Source organism: Leptodactylus fuscus, chromosome 7 (genome assembly GCF_031893055.1).
Source record: "Leptodactylus fuscus isolate aLepFus1 chromosome 7, aLepFus1.hap2, whole genome shotgun sequence".
Lineage (NCBI taxonomy): Eukaryota > Metazoa > Chordata > Amphibia > Anura > Leptodactylidae > Leptodactylus > Leptodactylus fuscus.
Window position 1 is genome coordinate 34,834,423 of NC_134271.1, and position 15,199 is coordinate 34,849,621.

Sequence of the window (15,199 nt, forward strand, 5' to 3'; positions counted from 1 at the left end):
ATAGTCTACATACAGTACAGTACAGTACAGTATATATAATGATATGGGTACTCACCATTGTAGAAGATACACAAAACTTTTCGGATGATATTGATGAGCGGCCGCTGGAAAACCCGTGGTGTTCAAAAAAACAACGGAGTATCCTTCGGAGTATCCTATTAATATTAAAACCCGTAGTATAGCCCTTCCGTGAAGGTCGGACCAGACAACATCAAGGGACCACTGTAATGAAAAAAATTGCCAAAATCCTCAAAATTATTTGTCTTACACCTAAAATAAAACAAAATAAAACGACAGACTTTAAAAGTTGTTTCTCCTTTTCTGAGTAGGGTCTGGTACACACAGTGCATTTTTTCTAGCATGACAAGGAGTGAATAAAATGGAAATATAATATATATATATATATATATATATATATATACAGTCCTATGAAAAAGTTTGGGCACCCCTATTAATCTTAATCATTTTTAGTTCTAAATATTTTGGTATTTGCAACAGCCATTTCAGTTTGATATATCTAATAACTGATGGACACAGTAATATTTCAGGATTGAAATGAGGTTTATTGTACTAACAGAAAATGCGCAATATGCATTAAACCAAAATTTGACCGGTGCAAAAGTATGGGCACCTCAACAGAAAAGTGACATTAATATTTAGTACATCCTCCTTTTGCAAAGATAACAGCCTCTAGTCGCTTCCTGTAGCTTTTAATCAGTTCCTGGATCCTGGATAAAGGTATTTTGGACAAACAATTCAAGTTCAGTTAAGTTAGATGGTCGCCGAGCATGGACAGCCCGCTTCAAATCATCCCACAGATGTTCAATGATATTCAGGTCTGGGGACTGGGATGGCCATTCCAGAACATTGTAATTGTTCCTCTGCATGAATGCCTGAGGATTTGGAGCGGTGTTTTGGATCATTGTCTTGCTGAAATATCCATCCCCGGCGTAACTTCAACTTCGTCACTGATTCTTGAACATTATTCTCAAGAATCTGCTGATACTGAGTGGAATCCATGCGACCCTCAACTTTAACAAGATTCCCGGTGCCGGCATTGGCCACACAGCCCCAAAGCATGATGGAACCTCCACCAAATTTTACAGTGGGTAGCATGTGTTTTTCTTGGAATGCTGTTTCTTTTTGGACACCATGCATAATGCCTTTTTTTATAACCAAACAACTCAATTTTTGTTTCCAAAATGAAGCTGCCTTGTCCAAATGTGCTTTTTCATACCTCAGGCAACTCTATTTGTGGCGTACGTGCAGAAACGGCTTCTTTCTCATCACTCTCCCATACAGCTTCTATTTGTGCAAAGTGCGCTGTATAGTTGACCGATGCACAGTGACACCATCTGCAGCAAGATGATGCTGCAGCTCTTTGGAGGTGGTCTGTGGATTGTCCTTGACTGTTCTCACCATTCTTCTTCTCTGCCTTTCTGATATTTTTCTTGGCCTGCCACTTCTGGGCTTAACAAGAACTGTCCCTGTGGTCTTCCATTTCCTTACTATGTTCCTCACAGTGGAAACTGACAGGTTAAATCTCTGAGACAACTTTTTGTATCCTTCCCCTGAACAACTATGTTGAACAATCTTTGTTTTCAGATCATTTGAGAGTTGTTTTGAGTAGCCCATGATGCCACTCTTCAGAGGAGATTCAAATAGGAGATCAACTTGCAATTGGCCACCTTAAATACCTTTTCTTATGATTGGATACATCTGGCTATGAAGTTCAAAGCTCACTGAGGTTACAAAACCAATTTTGTGCTTCAGTAAGTCAGTAAAAAGTAGTTAGGGGAATTCAAATCAATAAAATGATAAGGGTGCCCATACTTTTGCACCGGTCAAATTTTGGTTTAATGCATATTGCACATTTTCTGTTAGTACAATAAACCTCATTTCAATCCTGAAATATTACTGTGTCCATCAGTTATTAGATATATCAAACTGAAATGGCTGTTGCAAACACCAAAATATTTAGAACAAAAAATGATTAAGATTAATAGGGGTGCCCAAACTTTTTCATAGGACTGTATATATAAATATTTTTCCTTGCTATAACAACAATAATAATATTAATAGTAAACGTTGTATTGTGGCTGTGCAGATGACAAATGAGCACATGTAGTTCTACAGGGAGGTGAGATGCCATATTCTCCCCTAACATTGACACTTCTATAAGATAATACAGCATAGATTAGCTCATGAACCAATTAAATAAAACTCCGTCTTTCTTTATGTGAAATTGGAGTTACAAGATGAACGCATATACTGTATTTCTTTCAATAGAACAGCGATCTGTAATCCATGGATGTACAGGAGGTATTTTCATGTGAAAACTGCAGCTCTTCAGACATTGTACTAGAAGCCAATGATATACTGTACAGTTCTTCAGCACATGAATATCTTTTCTTATATGAACATATTTACATTTGACCCTAATTCACCAAGACCCCATTTGTTCATGATACTGTTATAATGGTAAAATGACTTCTGCTAATGTATTATTGATCTGTCACATAGTAGCAGGTGATGTGGCAGAAAATGGACCTTAGACTTATAGCCATAGGCCATTCTTTGCTACTTACTTATTTCTCCTTATGGAATTGACTATTTAAGGTGCTGACTTTTCTGACTTCTGTTACATTGGTGATCGCTTAGGATGGTGCAAATTACAAATAGGACCTGTGCCCTAATGCCATAAGCCATTGACCATAAAATACTGTAATAGTGGAGGTTAATGAAATTCACCATTGTCACTGTCAATATTTTGTGCAGGCTTACTATAATATATTACAATGATATTTATATGTACAGGACCATTAGAAAAATATACACACGTGGACAAAATTATTATAATGAAAGAAAAACCCACAAAGGTCATAGAAATAACTTGAATCTGACAAAAGTAATAATAACCAAACTACATGTTGACAAGCCACAAAGCTTCTGGGAGAATGTCCTATGGAAAGATGAGACAAAATAAAATTTTTGGCAAGACACATCAGCTCTATGTTCACAGACGGAAAAATGAAGCCTATCTTGAAAAGAACAATGTCCCTACTGTGAAACATGGAGGAGGCTCTGTTATGTTCTGGGGCTGCTTTGCTGCATCTGGCACAGGGTGTCTTGAATCTGTGCAGGGTACAATGAAATCTCAAGATTATCAAGGGATTCTAGAGAGAAATGTGCTGCCCAGTGTCAGAAAGCTTGGTCTCAGTCGCAGGTCATTGGTCTTGCAACAGGACAATGACCCAAAACACACAGCTAAAAACACCCAAGAATGGCTAAGAGGAAAACATTGGACTATTCTGAAGTGGCCTTCTATGAGCCCTGACCTAAATCCTATTGAGCATCTTTGGAAGGAGCTGAAACACGGCGTGGAAAAGGCACCTGTCAAACCCGAGTCAACTGGAGCAGTTTGCTCATGAGGAGTGGCCCAAAATACCAGTTGAGAGGGGCAGAAGTCTCATTGACAGTTACAGGAATCATTTGATTGCAGCGATTGCCTCAAAAGATTGTGCAACAAAATATTAAGTTCAGGAAACCAACATTTCAGTCCAGGCCTGTGTCATGATTTTTATTTTTAAAAAATTCTGTTGAAGCGAAAAGCAAAGTCTGGCTTTCATTTGTTCATTTTCATAGAATTTTTATCTATTATTACTTTTGTCAGATTCTAGTTATTTCTGTGACCATTGTGGACTTTTCTTTCATTAAATGAAGGGAACCAACAATTTTGTCCACATGTGGATATTGTATAGTATATGTTATTGGCGGTACATGTTTACTATGAAATTAACATTTATACCATTACCACAATACTTAAAATGCCATTTTTAAGGGGTCAGATTGGCGTTAAAAAAAACAAAGAAAACAATAAAATAAGTGACAATCACAGATCACAGGCTGCACATATTAATCGGCCTCAGTCTTTTCTTGTGTGTCAAGAGGGGCCAAGAAGTAGAGACCAGTAGGGGGCCCGTGAAATGTCCTGAAAATTCCTGGAATTACTGCAACCAAAATGCAGCTGCAATGTTTCTCTATGAGCAATATACAGCAATGTGCCCTCGCCTTCTTAAGGCTAAGCCCCATGTTGCGAACATGCAGCATTTTTGCCACAGTGTTTTACAGTACCTGCAAAGGGAATGGGATTATGGCTAAACCCATCCACACATTGCAGAGAAAAATCTGCAGTGAGAAAGCTGCATGTTCACCATTGCAGCATGTCAATTATACCTGGCGTTTCCGTAAAGATATAATAAGGGCAGAAAGTCCAAAGAGGAAAACTCTACGAAAATGAAATGAAAAACGATGTGGCAAAAACTGCAATGCGATTCTGCATTGTGTGGGAAGTAATACCCTAAGGCATGAGATACACATATATTGAATTTTATAAGGAATACCACTGACCCCAATGCCACAATCTAATTTTTTTCCCCACACTGCAAAGACATCTGGCTACTGTATTGTTAATAACATACGCATGTCAGTAATGCGCTCGTGCACCAGAATGGAGATCTATACCAGTTAGTGTAGATTTCCATTACAATTCACACAAGAAAATTAATAAATATGTCAAGCTGAGGCATCCGCGGCCTGTCCTGCTCCCCACTCTTCTGTACTCAGGCCTCATTCACATCTGCGTCGTTAATCTGTTCTGGGGAGACTGCATGGGGACCCCCCCCTCCCCGAACGGACTACTGGACGCATTGGCAAGCAGTGTGCAGTGAAAGCACATGGACCCCATAGACTATAATGGAACGGAATATGACTTGTGCGGAAAGAACACGGACCCCATTATAGTCTATTAGCAGTTACCTGCGACTTCCTCCGGGGGTTGGCGGTGGCGCTGAACCCCTTATATTTCTTGTTCTCCCATGTCTGCCCCCAGTTTCTTGTCCCCCTATCTCTGCCTCCAGTTTCTTGTCCCCCTATCTCTGCCCCCAGTTTCTTGTCCCCCCATCTCTGCCCCCAGTTTCTTGTCCCTCCCTTCATCTGACTCCAGTTTCTTGTCCCCCTATCTCTGCCTCCAGTTTCTTGTCCCCCTATCTCTGCCCCCAGTTTCTTGTCCACCATCTCTTCCTCCAGTTTCTTGTCCACCATCTCTTCCCCCAGTTTCTTGTCCCTCCCTTCATCTGACCCCAGTTTCTTGACCCCCTATCTCTGCCCCCAGTTTCTTGTCCCCATCTCTTCCCCCAGTTTCTTGTCCCTCCCTTCATCTGACCCCAGTTTGTTGTCCCCCCATCTCTGCCGCCAGTTTGTTGTCCTCCCATCTCTGCCTCCAGTTGCTTGTCCCCCCATCTCTGCCCCAAGTTTCTTGTCCCCCTTTCATCTGACCCCAGTTTCTTGTTCCCCCTCATCTCTGCCCTCAGTTTGTTGCCCCCCCATCTCTGCCTCCAGGTGCTTGTCCCCCCTTCATCTGCCATTCAGTGCATTGCCGAATACCGGTGCCTGTATTGCAGGGTACCTGCCATACGCAGCCAGCTGCCGGACACCTATGTGCAGCGAGCGGAGAGAGCGTCGGGGGAGCGTGGCAAGGTGAGTCCAACTACACTGGGGCCAATGAAGGGGGGGGGTACATGAAGCCGGGGAATGTGGTTGCCCCCCCGGGACACCCCCTCTCCGGGACACCCCAACCCCCTGTATCCACTGCACTTACCTGTGGTATGTCGGGTGCAGCCGGCTCCTCTGTCCGAGAGCTGTGTAGGTGGGCTGGGACAGCTGCGGCGCCGGGACCATGTGGGCAGGGGTGAACCTGCCCTTTTCGCCACCCGAGGCGGACGACAGAAAACCACCCCCCCTCCCGGGAGGAGGGGGTGGAGCGGAGGGGGCGTGGTGGAGCGAAGGGGGTAGGACGAAGCAAAGGGGGCAGGGCTTAGAGGCGTTCGCAGGCAGGGAGAGGACCTGCTCTCTGCCTGAGCGTGAGGTGAGGCCGCTGGAGCAGCGCTGCTCCAGCGGCCTCCCCAATCCACCGCTCGGTACTAAGCCAGTCCAGGACAGCTTGTCATGGACTGGCTTAGGTAAGCAAAAATGACGCCCTCCCTGGGGCCCTGGCATAGCGCCGCCTGAAGCGGTTGCTTCAGGTCGCCTCATGGGAGGTGCGGCGCTGCATGTGGGCTGCCGCCATCTTCCTCAGTGTTTCCCTGCTGAATCGGCACGCCCACCTTCAGCCCCAACCTATGGTGCCGCAGCCCCGGCTCCAGAGCCCGCCCACAGCCTGCCATGCACCAATGGGAGGTGCGTGCACAGACCAGCGCTTGCAGAATGCCAGCTGCTGCAGCTGAGCCGGAGGATTGTTTGGAGGGTCACGGTGGCGATTTGATGTGAGTGACCCACATTCAAAGTAGCCTACTACCTTTTCCTGGCAAATATGTGTGTGTGTGTGTGTGTGTGTGTGTGTGTGTGTGTGTGTGTGTGTGTGTGAAATTTCCCCAAAATCCATTCAGCCATTTGGCTGTGATTGAGGAACAAACATCCAAACACACAAACCCACAAACATCCAAACTCACAAACTTTCACCTCTATAATATTAGTAGGATGGGGTCCGTGTGCTTTCACTGCATACCGCTTACCAATGCGTTTCGGTAGGCTGTTTGGTGGGTCCCCATGCAAACTCCCCTGACGGATTACCAACGCAGACGTGAACAAGGTCTCACATTCATACAGTGGGATGAGCAAGGTGAGGAACAGGACTTGTGGTGCACGTTTGCCATAAGAAAGCGCTTTATGTGCGGCACCATCACCACTCCATTCCTAAAAATTGGCGTAGAGGAATTGATAAATTTCTCCCATTGTTCTTTTCACAGCAGTTGAGCCTCTGCTCCTTATCATGGTTTTGAAAATATGTAAAAAAAAAAAAAAAGTCATATGACTACAACATGTGAATACAGCATTGGACAAAGCTCTCTCCCTGCAGAATCTCCCAGCACACCATATCCACAGTGCTTGCTAGTCTAATCTAGTTGTATCTACTTGTTCAGTTTTTATAGGGCATTTGAAAGATGTCCTACTTCTGAAATGTAAGGTTAATCTATGCAAAAGCAAGTGTAAAAACACTCTGTCATCCTCTGTTTTGTCCTTGTGTGTCTTTATGTCTTTCACTGACCATTACATCATGTTTCTCATGCTGCTTTTATCTCTCTACCAGCTCGTAGTACCAGAATATTGCATTCATGGCCTCTTCTGTCTCATGTTTATGTGTGCTGCTGAATGGGTTACTCTGGGGCTCAATATACCACTGCTATTTTACCACCTCTGGAGGTAAGTGGTTATGCTGTATATAATGACTATATATTAAAACTGTTCATTAATGACTCTCTCATGGACGGCTAATTTCTCCTGTATCTGGGGCTGGTATGTTTAGCCCCAGTTGCAGCAGGAATACAGCCATTCTCATTACTATAAAGCTGCTCTGGATTCTGTAGGACCCAGTAGCTCTAACAGACTGAGAACCCAGCGGCCATAAAATTAAGCGCGCTATACGCCCGTAACGACCTATTGAAATGAATGTGATTCTGTTTTGAGCACTCACATTCTGACACGTGTATACGTGCCAGAATGCGCGCCCGTTAACTCCGTGTGAACTGGCCCTAAGGGAGCTCCGGCTGTATTTGCAGCGTGCTCCCCGTTTCAGCAGCTGCACGTCCCGGTACATCCTTGCAGAACACAGAAGCTACTATCTGGACGTATGTACCCAATGGGCAGTCCGGAAGTAGTTAAATTAAGTTTTCATATTCACACATATTAAGTAGTCACTTTGCAGACTAAAAAAAATCTGTAGAAAAATGATCAACTACAGTTCCTCATTCTGCAACGGCCTAGGGTTACAATACTTTTGCCGTTCTTGCGACAGCATTGAAGTTACAATCTACAAGCATCGCTACGTATCACCAGAAGATCCAATCAATGGAGGGAATTTATTAAGACTGGGATTTCCCAAAGCTATTCCCCCACTGGTGTCAGATGCACCAGGATTATTAGGAGGCTCAGTCTTCTTAATAATTCTGCCATATTTAGAAGGTTTCGAGGTCCTGTCATCTATACATCTCCACTATTACTGACATCAATTTTCTAGTATGAGTTACAGGAGATATGATGAGCTGAGGCATCCCACCTCTGGCGCGCCTTGGTCCCTGGCCTACTACACTCACTGTCTTAAAGAGGCGATATAGGCTTGACAAAGCCAGTTGGTCACTGCTGAAATGCATTGTCTAGGTCTTCTACTTGCTTATCACTATATTTTTTAATAAATTACTTTATTTTTACTACTGCAGAGCTTTTTAAAGTCCTTTTTTTTTCTTACAATAATAGAGTGGTGAGTGAGTCTTAGAGGTGAGCAGGGTGGAATAGCATTGGTATGGGCCATGATCAATTTCTGTACCACTTCTACGCCAGTTTTCTGACTTAGAAAGCTTGGTAAATTTCCCTCCAGTGAGTGGATTTAACTGGTAAAAATTACAGCTGTGCTTTTCTTTGGATATGTTCACACATATCAGATTTGCACATTGCCAATGCAACACTTATCTTACCACCAGTTCAAATGAATGGGCTGCTTTTTTCACTACGAGCACTCCCATTGAAGTGAATGGGAAGTGCTCGCGTATACGGCTCGGAATGAGTTGAGCGCCGGGCCCCTTCACACGGCGAGCCGTACACGCGATCACTTCCCATTCACTTCAATGGGAGCGCTCGTAGTGAAAAAAGCAGCCCACTCATTTCGATGGGGAGCGCTCGTATGCCAGCTCCCATTGAAATGAATGGGATCTGCTTTATACGCGCTGATTATGAACGTGTTTTAACGTTCAGAATCAAGCAGCGTATCAGTAGTGTGAATGCACCCTAAGTGTCCTTTTTTTTAATATTGAGGTCTAGGGGCAACGGACATATAATGGGCAGTAACTGATAGCCATCAGCTTATGTCCGTTATGATAGGTGTCCGTTTTTCTTTTTTAAATACCTTCTGAGCGGACACCGATGTAGTGTGACCCATACCTTACATCTTACAATCTTACAATATGATAAAGATTTTATATTTTTTTCAACTCATTCACATCTCCTTAAGTATCTGAAAAACAATTACAACAGGAGAATAAGATAACAATATAGTCACTCTCATTGACTGTATTACATAAAAATATACCGTATCAAATACCAAGACGCTATAATTGGAATAGAAAATAGGAGAAATGGATTTTGTGTTCCTTCATGTCAGGTTTTTGTTCTTGGCCTATATATTACTGTGTACAGGGGTACGTCTGCTGCTCTCTTTATCTGTAGAAGTCAAGTAGAGACAGCATGATTGATTTAGCAGCTTTGCAATCAAAAAATTCTTCTCGGAGTATATTGTAGTTATCACTCTCGCCTAACAGATGGCACTAAGGTCTTCTCCCATAATGACACCATACTGTGTGTTCAGCATTTATTCACTGGTTCGCCAGTGATATTTCTTCTCTAAGACTGAAAAATATCCAAACAAGCCATACGTTACATATGTGCAGCTACCTGCCTACTAATAGCCCTGGATCAAGCCCTGTATAAACAGGCAGTTCCGATCTGTAAGTAACCATATACGATCGATGTATTACAACATAAATACCCCCTTTCTATTTTTCTTATAAGTTATTGCTTAGGGAAGAACATGGCAGAATTTCGGTTAGTATTTGGCCTTATTTGTAATCCATTCCAAACCAGGAGTGGGCCCAGCGCCCAGCGGTATTGAGAAGTAGTGAACATGACCTATTGGTAATAAACAAACACCAATGGAATTGCATGTACTTTGCATCCAAATAGAATTCCATTAAAGATTACTACTTACAAATAACTAATGTCCTCTCGTCCGAAGTTTGGACCTGACATCGGTAGAGGTGCAGGATAGTTGCTATGGCAAGCTCGCACCTGCCCAAGAACTGTGAACTTTAGATGTCTGACTGTCACCATGTCCAGCCTGCCCTGCAGCATCTTCTAATATCAGCTGTAAACTTCGGTGAGAAAATCACCATTTTTCATAAGACGAGCTATACTCTCATAGGATTTGTTGATACATAATTCTTTTTCTCTAGCAGATGACCACAAATATAAACCCAGTCTACGAATTCTATGAATCTGTGGGCTGTTTGTAAACAATGTTTCATTCAGTCCAGATATGCTTTATTTGAATACGTGACTGGTATAAAGGAGATTCCCATATTTGCCTTCCATTATGAAAAGTGTAGAGCCATATTTTTGCTGCTATAGAGCAGGGGTAGGGAACCTTCGACTCTCCAGCTGCTGTGAATCTACAACTCCCAACATGCTCCATTCACTTCCATGGGAGTTCCAAGAACAGCAGAGCAAGTATGCATGCTGGGAGTAGTAGTTTTGCAACAGTTGGAGAGCCAAAGGTTCCTTACTAGAGATGAGCGAGCAGTATTCGATCAAGTAGGTATTCAATCGAATAGTCGAATATTGAGGTCTACGGAATCGAATTTTTGAATATTTCACTACTCGCTCATCTATACTATATACATTTTTTTTAAGGCCTAGTTCCTGTCCCACCTCCCCTGCATAGTTATTGGTGTAAAAAAAAAAGCCCAAGGGAAGGTAGGAGGGGAATAGAATTTTTACTGTGTTTACCGCGTGGTATTCGACCAAGTACGAGTATTCCGAATACCGTAATATTTGATTGAATACCTACTCGATTGAATACTACTCGCTCATCTCTATTCCCTACCCCTGTTATAAAGGGATCTCATCATATATCCCACATATCAGGATGTTTAGGTACACACAATGTGAAAACGTCCTAAATGATCAGTGCTCAAATCTAGTACAAATGTTGTCATGCCATAGTACCTAGACAATCATTGACTATTGCACAGCCATGTCAGGCCCGGTTCATATCTGTGTTCGGCATTCCATTCGGGACCCCCCAAACAGAAATCTATACACATTAAAAAGCAATTAGCTAAGAAACCACACAGACCCCATAGACTATAAAGGGGTCCGTGTGGTTTCCGCCCGGTTTCCGCACAAATCATGTGGAGAGAAAAGTACTTGTACAGAACAGTAATGCAGCCATGTGCATAAATCATTAGTCTGCTATTCCCTGAACATCCCTTTTAGGTTTTTGTTGTGCAGTTGAATACAGACATTTTTATTACTGTAAGTACCACACAATAAGAATTCAGACATTACAGACAGCAGACACCATCAAGGACATTGCTGCTTATCCTGTGTATTATTGCAAAGGAGACTGTAAACTTTGATACAATAGAAAATAGTTCCTATTACTATAATAGATCAGCTAATACAATGCATTTGGTTGGCTTGTTATAGGTATTTCCACCGACCTGCTGACGGTTCAGAAGTTATGTTTGACCCAGTGTCCATAATGAATGTGGACATTCTGAATTATTGCCAGAAGGAGGCTTGGTGTAAACTGGCGTTCTATTTGCTGTCCTTCTTTTACTACCTGTACAGGTAAGTCCTTGGTTATCCCACTGGCGTAAACAAGATAGTGAATAATAAGGATACACCAGGAGGCTGACACCACAAGCCTTGTATAGAAGACAGGGTAGAGCAATGCGGGGACTAGAAGTGAGGGCACATTTTATTTACCCTCAGTGACACTTCATAATCAAACTTAATAATCTCTTATTTCTGCTGCCACCATAACATCCGGTAGAAATAATTATCACCGTGTCATTCTCATCAGCAGGATCACTTCCATGAATCCTTTGGAATGGCCTCTTACTGCAGACGTAATGCTAGCATGTTAGCTGCAGAATGATAGAAAGCAGATGGTACAAGCCAAGACTAAAGCTATTATATTGGAAAACTACATGATTTCTGTGCAATAATAGTAGTAATAATAGTAATCATAATAATAAAAAATCATCTTCTTTCTTGTCCACCACAATCTATACGGGTACTGGAAACATTGCTGCTACTATCCTGCAAAAATGTAGAAAAAGAAAATACAAAGAAGTTCTCCTTGGTGGATAAAAAGGAAAACTTGCTCTAGTGCGACATTTGACACGTTTTCTAGAAACTTTGTGACGTGGGATAAAAGCCAGGTCAGAGGGGTCTGTTTTGGGTTTTCCTTTTCCTATCAAGGAGAACTTATTTGCCCATTCTTATCCCATATGTATACCTCCCAGCCGTCCCGATTTCCGCGGGACATTCACGATTTCGGTGACGTGTCCCGCGGTCCCAGTTGGAGGGAGGTATGTCCCGATTTCATCTCAGATCTGCCTCTGGAGGACACAGATCTGAGCTAGTGTCTGTGTAGGCGCGATGTGATGACGTCACATCGCACCTACAACTGTGTTAGTGAGACTGCAGAGAGACCGGCGGGGGAGCGAGAAAAAGGTGAGTTTAAGTGGTTTTTGTGTGTAGACATTGAGGTGGAACATGAAACTGGGGCAGATGAAGGAGAGGATGGCATGACACTGGGGGCAGATGAAGGAGAGGACGGCATGACACTGGGGGCAGAGATGGGGGACATGAATCTGGGGACAGAGGTGGGGACATGAATCTGGGGGCAGAGATGGGGGGACATGATTCTGGGAGCAGAGATGGGGGGACATGAATCTGGGGGCAAAGATGGGGGGACATGAATCTGGGGGCAGAGATGGGGGGACATGAATCTGTGGGCAGGGATGTGGGGACATGAATCTGGGGGCAAAGATGGGGGGACATGAATCTGGGGGCAGAGATGGGGGACATGAATCTGGGGGCAGAGATGGGGGGGACATGAATCTGGGAGCAGAGATGGGGGACATGATTCTGGGGGCAGAGATGGAGGGGACATGAATCTGGGGGCAGAGATGTAGGGACATGAATCTATGGGCAGAGATGGGGGACATGAATCTGGGGGCAAAGATGGGGGGACATGAATCTGGGAGCAGAGATGGGGGGACATGATTCTGGGGGCAGAGATGTGGGGACATGAATCTGGGGGCAGAGATGTAGGGACATGAATCTATAGGCAGAGATGGGGGGACATGAATCTGGGGGCAAAGATGGGGGACATGAATCTGGGGGCAGAGATGGGGACATGAATCTGGGGGCAGAGATGGAGGGGACATAATTCTGGGGGAAGAGATGGGGGACATGAAACTGGGGAAGAGATGGGGGCATGAATCTGGAGGTAGAGATGGGGGACATGAAACTGTGGGCAGAGATGGGGGCATGAATCTGGGGGTAGAGATGGGGGACTTGAATCTGGGGCAGAGATGGAGGGGACATGAATCTGGGGGCAGAGATGTGGGGACATGAATCTGGGGAAGAGATGGGGGCATGAAACTGGAGGTAGAGATGGGGGACATGAAACTGTGGGCAGAGATGGGGGGCATGAATCTGGGGGTAGAGATGGGGGGGACATGAATCTGGGGGAAGAGATGGAGGGGACATTAAACTGGGGGCAGAGATGGAGGGGGGACATGAAACTGGGGACAGATGAAGGGTGTATATGAAACTGGGGGAGAGATAGAGGGGGGACATAATTTACGGGTGACTGTAGGAGAATTATACTGTGTAGGGGCACATGAAAAATTAATCAGAATGGGCGGAGTCAACATAAAAGTGGGTGGAGCTAAATTTGCCACGGCGCGCATATGAATGTATGGCCTGCATAAGAAGTCTCATGACCCACTGAAAAATGACCTTTACAGTTAAGATTTCTATTTCAGTTAAGATATATGTATATATATATATATATATATATATATATATATATATATATATATATATGTATACTACATCAGCCATACGTATAACTTTCAGTTAACATTAATATATCCTTTTCCAATAGCAGGATGTATGCTCATACCATCTTGTACAGTTCAAAACCAAATTGGTGTATGCAATGTATGTGAATTCAGAGGATCAGCCAATGGTTTATTAGTGCATGCACTTGTGTTACATGAAATATCAAATGCATTAATAGACAAAGTTAACCTGTTATGATAAATACACAGCAACCTATACCGTCCCTGCATACAAACAGCATCCTGTACTAATCCCACTTCTTCCTCGCACGCAGGGTGGGGGCCACTGTACGTTATGTCAGCGCGTAGGATGCTGTGCCTCTTCTGGTGAGTGAAATGCCCCCAGCCCCTATAAATGCCCCCACTTCTAGAATTCCTCCTTTGCACTTCCACTTTCTGCATGTTTTTTTTTTCAGTATTCCATCCTATATATTGTCCTTGAGAAACACAGTCCCAATGATATACTGACATATCTACTGAGAATATCTTTTAATATACATTCCCATAATTTCCCCTTCAAATGTCAATGTCTTTTTCTGCAGAATTCCTGAATTCTAACAATTTTTTCTCTTTCTTTCTCGTTGCATCCTCTTCTCCTCATTTTCTATTACCTCCCCACTACTTGACCTTACCCACTTGTTCCTCACTGCTCCACCATGTCTTAATGTGTCCATATTATAAATTCTCCTACTTTGTCTTATGTCATTGTCATGTCACTGTCTTTCGCCCCATCTTGCATGGCGGCCGCCCACCTCTGGTTCCCGCTTTTCAGTATGATATACACACTCGTCACTTTTTGAATCTTGCCAGTCCGGATATACGAATTCAGGAGACAGAGGATTGAAAAGTAAGAGAGGGTTGGAGATCGCTGCAGATGAAAAAGACCTGAAAGGCATAACTCCCTCCAGTATGCCTATAGTAGATTCATTTCTCTTCCCCTGGCCATCTCTCTCTTTCTTGCCCTCTCTTTCCAGTCTTTTTTTTCTTTCACCCCTTACTTTAGACTGCTGCTGGCTTACAGCTCTTATTCGTCTGTTTGAAGTCTGTGACTTTATTTCTCTAGAAACTGTGCGACGTTTACTGTCAATAAAAGATATATCTATATAAATTAAACTTTTGTCATTTATGTATTCACATTTGGATAAATAGGTTTTTCTGCAGGGATATAATTCAGAAAGGCTCAGAATGACTTGTAAAAGAAAAAAAAAGCATTACTCACCTCTCCGAATCCTCAGTAGGGACCCAGGAAATGGTGGAATAGGCATGGCACAGCATTGTGGGATTATATTTCTTTTTAACCCATTCCTTTATTAACTAATACCACGTAGGAATAGCATTCAGAAAGGCTATTCTTCCCCTACCTTTAGAATTCTTCTCTGCGTCACCATTCCGTAGATAGCCTGGATTTTCTCCGTATGTTAATGAGTCTCCAGACAGCACAGGGGGTGTTC

The 15,199-nt window shown here is 43.4% G+C and overlaps 1 protein-coding gene across 2 annotated transcripts in view; it reads left to right on the top strand.

Annotated features, from left to right (window-relative positions):
- CNIH2 (cornichon family AMPA receptor auxiliary protein 2) overlaps positions 1 to 14,861 on the top strand; it is a 91,525-nt gene extending 76,664 nt beyond the window's left edge. Inside the window, exons 4-7 of one of the 2 annotated variants that reach the window (XM_075281606.1) lie at positions 7,148 to 7,260; positions 11,314 to 11,457; positions 14,024 to 14,075; positions 14,521 to 14,861. In XM_075281606.1, the coding sequence (XP_075137707.1) occupies positions 7,148 to 7,260; positions 11,314 to 11,457; positions 14,024 to 14,057 (291 nt within the window). In that variant the 3' untranslated portion in view covers positions 14,058 to 14,075; positions 14,521 to 14,861. The remainder of the gene's footprint in view (positions 1 to 7,147; positions 7,261 to 11,313; positions 11,458 to 14,023; positions 14,076 to 14,520) is intronic. The other variant, XM_075281607.1, reaches the window with a different exon arrangement.
- Positions 14,862 to 15,199: the final 338 nt, after the last annotated feature.